Below are 9,830 nucleotides of genomic sequence, written 5' to 3'. Positions count from 1 at the left end.
AATGAGTTTGCCTTGCCAAATTTACTCATAAAAATATTTCTTAAGTATTTTTATTTGCTACACTGATTTCTGGTGAAAGAAAGAGTATGTGAAAATATTAGCCTTACGTAGTTTACATGAATTGAAAGAGGAGGCTTTTTTTGTTAGTCAACTGTATTCACCTAAGTTACTTTTCTTTTATAAACAGTCGTGATTACTTAATTATTCCATATAACCATGCATACCCTATTCTTAGTTTCAAAATAAAGATTTTATTCTATAAAAATATCTTATTCTTTTTAGAATAGATTTTAGATTTTCTAGAACCTTCAGTAACTGCAGTGCTTTCTATAGTAAGGAGCCTGTGTTTGAGTTGTCATGGTTCTTAAGCAATTTTCACCTCTTCTTGTGGAGTAAAGATGGAAGAGACAGAACCCTCTGGAAGCTTCTGCTCTGTTCTGTGAGAGGCCAGTGCGGGCTCTAAGCTGTTTATCAAAGCTGTTTGTCCTGCCTCCGGAGAGCAGTTGACCTAGAATTATAAAATGCAGTCAATTTGGATTATTTTTAGACATCATTCTCAGAAGTCGGGGCCTATGTCACATTGATCATCTCCAGCCCTGGAGGAGCCTCATTTATCTTCATGGCCAGTGTGTCGAGAAAGGCTGTCACACGAGTCACTGCGACTCTCCGAGCCTGAGGACCTTTCAGGGAGGCAAGAAGCCTGCTCCCCTGTCTCTTTCCCTCTTTTTCCGCAGAGGCTGGATGACTCTTGTCAGTGATCCTGATGTTGGTTACTTGAGAATCTGTTGCCATAGAGAACCATCCTTTTAAAACATGTTTATGTCGGCTTTTCCTAATAAGTGGCAATTAGAATAGCTGATTAGGCATATGAGGAAAAACAGAGAAAAAGACATAAAATTAACAGCTCTGTTAGCATTGGGCTTCATGTGAGGAATTTGGCATTCTTTGTATTTCTCAAAGTCCAGAGAAGGGCAAGCTGTTCTGTGCCTTCTAGTTCGCATTATCTTCTCTGATGTGCGGTGTGGCTGAGCTTGTGAATTCCAAGTGGAGTTCTGATGCCTGATTGTTAGAAAGGTATCTCTGCATACTTACTGGGTTGCTGAGGGTTCTCTTTTATGTCAGATGACTTTTTCACCAAACTTTTGTCTTCTATCTTTTGCTGCTGAAAAGCAGGCAGCAGTTAGCAGCCTCTCTGCTGTTTGCTGACACAGTTCAGGAAGGTAGGGATTCTGTCGCTGGCAGGAGATGGAGCTGGAGGACTTTGTCAAAGCCCAGTGTCTTCCAGTTCCAAACGTGCATATAAAGGTATATTGTGTGTGTGCCCTTAAAAAGCACCTACCACTTCCAAAAGTCAGCAGTACTGTATTCACAATCGCAGAGCAGATTTTATAATAAATTTATTCAGTGATTATTTACTTAGCACCTATTGTGTATAGATTTTTAATGAGAGAGAAAACAAATTTTCACAAGATTTTTTTACAGGAAATTCAAGACTTTAAGGACATTGGTATTTGAAGTTCATATAATGTTTACATGTCATAAAATAACCTTTTGTTTCCTTCTAACCATTTAGAAATGATTTTTAAAAAATCATTAAAAACTAGGCCTGTGGCCAAAGTTCACCAATCTCTGTTCTAGAGAGAACTGTCTGGAGCCTCTCCAGATTGGGCTTCTAATACATGCTACAGGTTCTTATACTTGTTTGCATGTGTGCACACACACACAGTTTCTGTATTTTCCAGTTGAGTTGCTGCATAGTTCTCATTCTGTTATTATATCTTTGCTTTTTTAACACCACTTCAAGTCACAGCTGTCTTCAGTCAGTGGGATTTTATGTTTGTTTTTGACTCTTGTGATACTTGATAATGCTAAAACCAATTGCATCTCCCAGGCAAATTCCCCGAAGCTGTTCCTTACCGAGACTTTGTTTGTTTAGCCTAATTCCAGATGTGAGTGATGGATGTCTTAAATGTACGAAATTTTACACTTGAAAAGCTTTTTGTGAGTGTAAAAATAGCTGTTCATCAGTAGAACACTAAATGTTTTCAGTTTCGTGGAAACCACAAAGGAAAAGCATGAAACCACAGAAGTACCATAGAGAGAAGAGCAGGGCTGCCCGCCATAGTGGCTCAGTGCAGGCTTTCCGACCAACTGCTGTGAATCGCTGCCTAGCTCAGCCTTCAGTGGCAAACCCATTTCGATGACTCCCTGGAATTAGCTTGCCCAGGTTGTGTTTTCAGCTAAGTTATAATGTAGGTGCACCTTCACAGCTTGCTACCAGAGGCTGCTAGTGACTTCCATCCCATGCTGTTCTTCTCCCGGTGAGCAGCTACCTTTGTATCTGATATGCCCGAGAACTCCCTTCTCTTCGGCACGAACAGTTCAGCCCCTGCTAGCATTGCTTGTGTTCAACTAATTCCGCAGAAAGAACGTGGCAGTTCCCATACCACATGGTACCTTGCTTTTTTCCAATTGACTTATCCCCTTGAAGGCGACTGTGGTAACGTGTGGAATGATAGGCAAGAAGGAGAAATGGATGGATCACTGGACTGAGTTCCTATTTATTGCTAGGGGCCAGGAAGGAACTGGCTGACAGCAGACAGCACTCAGATGTACCTTGCAGTACATCTTAGAGAAGCAGTTTGCATCAAGAGGAAGGTAAGATGGTACCTGATGAGAAGAGGGTGGTTTCATGTGGTTGGGAAGAATCTGCACTCAAAATGCTGATTCTCTTCTTACCCTCCCATGCCCCTTCTGCACATTAGACCTGCCTGATGGGCATACAAGTTCATGCTGACAAACACAAAGCATCTGTGGCCAGTGGGTGGTGGTGGGAGGTCTTCACAGCTTTGGTCCAGCTGGGTTTGGTGTCTTTGTGCTTTTTTTGAGCAGTTACCATACCTTGTTCCTCATTAGGGAGGTTGTGGATTGTGTGAATACAAATGAAACAGAAATGGTCCCTGTCCTCAAGAAACTTGTTCCCTTGGGAAGATGTATGTAAAGCAAATTATACGAATACAGAAAATAGAAGCCACAATTGCTCTTATGGGTAATGAACAAGAAAGGATGCTCACAGGGGGTCGGACTTGTGGAAGGAAGCAGTCTTGCACTTGATCTTCAAGAAAGGGATGCAGGTGATTGTGAACGGGGATGTGGAGGAGCACTGTAGGCCAGCATAGCAAGGGAGTGACTGGGTCAGTTCATCCTGCCCCTTCGGTTGGAGTTTAAAGTACACACACAGCTGACAGTGGGTCTTCACAATCCCTATGTCTTGACAAGTCGCACAGAGTCACTTCATACCTGAAGGCATACATGGAGACCTAATTTGTGTTTGTCAAAACTGCCCTGCTGGAAAGTTTGGAAAAGGTACAGAATGTTCTGTCAAACTACTCACTTGCCAAGCTTTCTTAACTTTTCACAGACTAACCAGCACAGGCTAATGACAGACAGGCTGTGGTGGCAGTGAGCATTTGTGCATCATGCGCTGTAGCCATCAGGGCTCACAACCCCAGTTGCTAAATCCATTACCATTGAGCTCTGCATGTCTACTTTGATAACAAAGTTCATTGAAGGATTACTGTTACGGCATGACCTCCATGTCTTAACGTAGAAATCAGAAAGCTTCCATCATCTTGTCGCTTAAGATCAGTAGTGATGCCGGGCGTGGTGGCTCATGCCTGTAATCCCAGCAGTTTGGGAGGCTGAGGTAGGCGTATCATCTGAGGTCAGGATTTTGAGACCAGCCTGACCAACATGGAGAAATCCTGTCTCTACTAAAAATACAAAATTAGCTGGGCATGGTGGTGCATGCCTGTAATCCCAGCTACTCGGGAGGCTGAGGCAGGAAAATCACTTGGAGGTTGAAATGAGCCAAGATCATGCCATTGTACTCCAGCCTGGGCAACAAGAGTGAAACTCCCGTCTCAAAAAGATTAAAAAAAANAAAAAAAAAAAAAAAAAAAAAAAAGATCAGTAGTGATGTATGAGCAAGGCTGGCGAGCTGAAAGGCTTGCCTTTGAAGCCCATCCCTGGACTGGCATGTTGATCGTCACTAGGGGATTTATGGTAAAGTACATCTGCTCCAGGGACCTCACTAGGATCTCTGTGCAAACTGTTTCATGTCCTTGCCCCAAAAGATTCTTCTGAGAAGAGTGGAGAACCCTCCGTATTTGGGCATTTTACTGGTAATCCATCTCAGTATACACGTTTGAATGATACAAGAGCAAGTCCTCCGTGAGCGCAGAGGAGCTGGCGCAGATACTTGTGGAGCTACAGAGTCTCCAGGTGAAGGATCCTGAAAGAAGAAGACAGACTCTAATTCTGTAGACATCTGAGGAAAGTTGATATGTGTGTGTCGCTTCAGGCATCTTTCAGGGACCCGAGAGGACTGTGGTGTATTGTAATTGATACCTGGCAGGGTCAGCTTGCCTTTGTCCCCACTGTTTGTTTTTTCCTCAGAGATAACTCAGAATTGCCAGAGATGGCCTTAAGATTCTCCAGCTCTAACCATGGCACACGGCGTATGCCCGTGAACCACCTGAATCTACCTTTTGCTGAGGAGGAAACTGAGGCAGAGAACCAGAGCAGCTACCTTTCCATATCGGAAGCGTCTGGGTGGAGGCTGTCCAGCAGCTGCCCAAGAGGGCTTCTTGCCTGGGTGGAAGGCCTGGACTTGGGTTTTCTCTCTGCTTTAAGACAGTCACACTTTTTCAAGTGAATGTACATGCTAGTTTGATAAATTATAAAACTCTTAATTCTGACTTAAGGCTTTTTTTATTTATATGAATTGCAAACCAAGATGATGTAGTGTTTTTCTCTTCTGAATGTACTATTTCTGTGGATATTTTTTCTGCATCAGTCAGCTTAGGTGAGTGTGGACCTTAGTCTCTGGATTATGCGGTCAACTGATACATATTTTCGTTTTTGGGGTGGCTTCTGAAGACAGAAGAAGATGACAAGGCAGTCCATGAGATGGGAGCTAGGAGTCGGGTCCTGAGGGAACAAGGGCTTTGCGCCCGGCAGCCTTGGGGCCGTCTCTCTCCTGCCATGTCCCAGCTGTGAGACCTTCTGCGGATTAAGTGCCGGGAGTCTCACTCTGCCTGTCATGTGGAGTGGACGCCTCTCCTCAGGTTGCTGCAAGAGTCAGCTGAGATGCCACATGATGTCAAGTGCCTGACACGCTGGTGATAGCTGCCTTCTGCAGGACCCCCAATCCTGATCACTTTGAGTGAAGCTTCCTTACATGATTGAACAGGGTGCCCGTGGGCCTGGCTTTAAACTCTTAGGGCTCTGTGAACTGGGGAACAGGTGCTCCGGAGTCATCTCTGTTCAAAGCCACAAGATACTTACTGATTGGGTAGAAATTAAAGCCCGCTTACCATTTGGGAAAGTCAGTCATCAAATGTTTTTGACATGTGCGATGCACTCATTAGCACTTAAGGAAGGGAGAGGACCATTAGGCTTACTGTGAACAGACCAGGCCAGTTCTGCTTATTTTATTACATTGGTGCAGTAATTGCGGTTTTTCCCATTGGTGGCAAAAACCTCCTTTAGTTGACAGCAGGCATTAGAGTTTCAAAAAGAGAGAGACATTTCCTGAAACCCTAAGCTTAAACCACATTTGGCAAGATGATGAGTTAACCATATTTCTTGGTAGTATTTTATATGCAACCAGAAGTTTTCAAGTTACTCGTAAATTCGTTTCATTAGTTTTTGGAGCTCCGTTAGCAAACAGAGACAGTCTCAACATTTGTGAAGCAGTCAGAGTTACGTTTAAATATCAGAATTTATTTCTTGAGGTTGTATTGTGTGTTTAATGGAAATGTGGGAAAATGCAAGTTACTGTCATTTCAAAATACTTAAAGTAACTTGTTTTTCTCAATACTTGTTTACTTTGATAGAGACCACTTTTATATCAATGCTTTGATATAAAAGCATTAGTTTTCTTGAAAAGATGTGTTTATTTTTATGTGATGCCATGGCCAAGAATGCAGAAGCAGGATTAGAATCTCTGCAGTGAAACTGACTTTCTGACTTTGGTATATGAAAGATGAGTCCTGGCCATTGCTCCTGCAGGAGTCAGATTTTCAACGAATTCTTCCTTTGAGTCCATCATGGTCTTTAAAATAGGCACGTTTCTGTGGTGTGGGAGGGGGGCTACCCCGCGTTAGGCAGTTCTCGCCAGCCTGTCGTTGTGTGGCCTGCACTTTGTTGCGAAGGAGCAGGACTCGGGTGCTGGCCCTCTCTGGCCTGTCTCCATGCCCTGCCAAGCCTGTGCAGTGGCCCATGCCCATTAAACTCCTTACATCCCAGGAGTTGGTTATAAGCATACTTATTTCTGGGGTTAGAAAGACCCAGTGAATTCAACAAGTGACTCAAAAATGGTCTGGTATTTCCTGGTAATAAAAAATATGGTTAATATCATTAATTGGTTCCTGTGATTAAAATCAGGAATTCACCTGGATTCTCATCAATAGATGAGAAAGGTAGAGTCACAGGGTTCGACTCAGATGTGGGTTCCAACCTCACAAATACGTTCCAAAAGAGTGGCCCACAGACTGCAGGCTCCTGTAGTGCTGTGAAACTGTCAGTGAGACCTCTGTTGCATAAACGGGCCAGCCACCATCACCTAGCCTGTCCCAGTGTGGCTGTGAGGGTGCCCTTCCCTGGGAGGCAGGATCATTCTTGTTCATAAGACTGGGCTTGGCTAGCACCAGGACGGCCTTGAGAAGATCTTTTTCAATATTTGAAGAACAAAAAGATCTCCTGGGGCAGATATTTTTTATTTTTCTCAAAATGACCTGATGGAATTTCGGCATAAATTGAATAGTAATAGGTAAAATGTAAACTTCTTCCCAAAACTCAGTTGACTTATTCCACATGTTCCGCCTGTTTTGAAATTCCAAAACCACATAATTTTTTTTTTAATGTACCCTTTGGTGAAAGCTCTCTGGGACACTTGCCGCTCAAGGCCCAGTTGTCCATTGATACCTGATAATACCGATTCTGCTGGAACTGCAAATGGGATGTTATCTTGGATCCCACTGAGCTGGCTTTTGAGGACCACTGTGAATTGGTGGTTTGTAATTCAGTTACCTGCACAAGCAGAACCTTGCCAGTCAAGTTGAAGATTAATAGTAGAATCCTGCTTTGGAGATTGCTTTATTCAGAAGCCCTTTCTCACCCTCCCAACTTGAAAGCGTGGAACACCGGACTCTTCTTGTGGGAGTAAATGAGTAGGAAAGAAGAAGCTGGGTGACAGAAAACCTGTGTAGCCTGGCTGTTTAATGGCTTGGTTATTTCCAGAGGCTGTGGGCAGAGTTGCTGCAGACATTGACTTGACTTCAAGCATCTTCCCATAGTCTTTGAGCGGAAGGCGCTTCCCACCTCACAGGCACGTCTCCTCGCCTTACTGCAGCCTCAACCCAAATGGTGATTCCAGCATTTCATTCTTGATCCCAGATTCTCCCCTTGGGAATTTCCTCTTGCTTCCCAAGCTTTAGAGCAAAATGTACTTTTAGATACATAACTTTTTTTCATGTTTTTTCTTATAGTAGATTATTACCTGACAATGCAGTATATTCATTTAAAATTAAAATGTAAGCCTCACCTAATCCCAGCTGTTATGTGTGAGTAACTCCTCACATTTAAAAACAGCACAGACACAGTCCTGAGTGTCTAGTTTTTGTTGGGGAAAGATGGGGCATTTCCCTGCTCCCCATCCCCAGAGAGGGAAAGAAGCCCCCAGGCTGGCCCGTGCCTCTGCAGGGAGGCTGAGACACACGCAGCCGCTCTCCGCACTCCCTTTGGGAGCAGCTGCCAAAGCGGCCACGCCCTGCCTTTCGGGGAGAAAGGGCGCCCCCGGAAAGCCAGGGTCTAGGGTGGAATGCGGCTCCTGTCCTCATGAACGGTTAACCTATCCAGGGGGCATCTGAGTTTCTAGATTGGCACACAGAGGCCGGCGTAATCCATAGTGAAGCTGACATCCTTGTCTAACACAATCGCCAAACTCTGGAACGCCAGTGTCTCTGTTTTCATGGGAGACTCTGGGAGCTTAGTCACCACAACACTTGTTTCTAGGGAGATGTTCACTCAGAATTCCGTGGAGGCGGCTTGCCAGCTCCCTTCTGACATTAGCTTCTGCCTGTCACCCCACCTAGTACTCAGCCGGAGTGTGTGGCTGGCCCCCTTGCTGCAGGCCTGCAGTTCAGGCCGGCCAGAAGGGAGAGGCCGAAGGGAGCCTGGCACGCAGTCCTGTCTCCTACGTGCTGGGTATGAGTGCCTCCCGGGTGCGGCGAGGGATGAACAGTTGATGCTGACCTGCCTTTTAACTCCTCTCCCCACCGTAGGGCGATGCCAGTTCCTCCACACCAGACGAGAACGAAAGCACGACAACCAGTGCCTTCACCATCCAGGAGTACTTTGCCCAGCGGATGGCAGCACTGAAGAACAAGCCCCAGGTCCCAGATCCAGGGCCTGACCTTTCCGAGACTCAGGTGGATAGAAAAAAGAAGAAGAAAAGAAACAAAGAGGCAGCAGGTAAGGATGGGAAGAGTTCCCCGAAGCTTAAGGCCAAGAGGCATACGGAGGAAAATCTCACGAGGGACGGGGCCCAGGAGCAGGGGGCCAAGAAGAAGAGTGCGGGGAAGCAGCTCAGAGGCCCCTGCTGGGACCAGGGCTCCGAGACCTCTGCTCAGGATGCTGGGGACTGTGAGCAGCCACCTGAGGGCCTAGACTTCACCCTGAAGCCCAAAAAGAGGAGAGGGAAGAAAAAGCTGCAAAAGCCGGTAGAGATAGCGGAGGATGCTACGCCAGAAGACACGCCAGTGAAAAAGAAGAAGAAGAAGAAAGATTTCAAATGAATCTCCCCAGCCGGGGCCTCCGACCACTCAGCTGTCAGGGCGCTGCCAGGGGAGACACTCTGGCCCGAAGTCAGAGCAGAGTTCACCCCAGAGAGCCTGGGCGCATCTTGTGACATGCCCATGGGCTGCCAAGTCCTGCCCTCTCGCCACATTTCCCCCAAGTTAGGTTCCCAGGAGGACTTTTTTAATGTTCTAAATCATGGCTTTCAGAAACAAATAAATTTTTTTATAAACTCTGAGCCCTTCAGCAAGAGTGTTTAATTATATTCATATGAATACATGCATTCATGTAAGTGCACACATGTGTGCACATGCGCTTGTGTGTGTGTGCACACATGTGTGTGTGTGTCACTGTCTCTGTTTGCTCTTGGTTCCCTTCAATAACCATGAATGGTGCTTTCTTCTGAAAGACTCAGTCTAATTAAAGGATTAAGAGGCAATAGCTTGGATTCAGATTGTTCTTTTTGTTCTGTAGCCAACCAACATTTTTGCCAAGTAGAAATTATATGATTACATTCCCAAATCAGAGAGGTGTAGTGGTTTTGATGGCAAACGTTGTAACGCCCTCCACTAAGCAGCGGAGCCTTCTGAGGTCTCCCCCGCCACTGCAAAGCTTCAGCAGTGAACAGGCTCGGGGCCAGTGTCATCTCTTGGCTCTCATAGGAGGACTCTTGCCATTCCTCCGCGGAGAATGGGTGTTCTCATATGTTTCCCTTTGGGGGTCCCTCAGGAAAAATCACCTGTACTGATTTATCTGTCACATGGTTGTAAATAGTTACTTCTTTGTCATGATCAGGAGGTCCTGAGAAGGCTTAAGAAACTGAGAGGCTAAGGCCATGAAACTAAAGTCAGCCTCCAGATTGGGACTGTCTTATGAAAGTCCTTAGAGCAAAAGACACCTTTCAGCCCACTCCCAGCAGTGGCGTCTCAGCACCATGTTTGTGCCGCCCTCGTCTGCCACGCCCTGGC

General features: G+C 45.5%; 1 protein-coding gene across 4 annotated transcripts in view; it reads left to right on the top strand.

Annotated features, from left to right (window-relative positions):
* PINX1 (PIN2 (TERF1) interacting telomerase inhibitor 1) overlaps positions 1-9,303 on the top strand; it is a 77,460-nt gene extending 68,157 nt beyond the window's left edge. For 3 of the 4 annotated variants that reach the window (XM_017540457.2, XM_017540456.2, XM_017540458.2), the window contains one exon: positions 8,349-9,303. In XM_017540457.2, the coding sequence (XP_017395946.1) occupies positions 8,349-8,861 (513 nt within the window). In that variant the 3' untranslated portion in view covers positions 8,862-9,303. The remainder of the gene's footprint in view (positions 1-8,348) is intronic. The other variant, XM_017540459.2, reaches the window with a different exon arrangement.
* The last annotated feature ends 527 nt before the right edge of the window (positions 9,304-9,830 follow it).

This window comes from Cebus imitator, unplaced genomic scaffold, assembly GCF_001604975.1.
Source record: "Cebus imitator isolate Cc_AM_T3 unplaced genomic scaffold, Cebus_imitator-1.0 Scaffold125, whole genome shotgun sequence".
In the NCBI taxonomy this organism is placed as follows: Eukaryota; Metazoa; Chordata; class Mammalia; order Primates; family Cebidae; genus Cebus; species Cebus imitator.
Note: the sequence above shows the minus strand (reverse complement) of the source record. Positions and strands in the feature narration are given on the sequence as shown.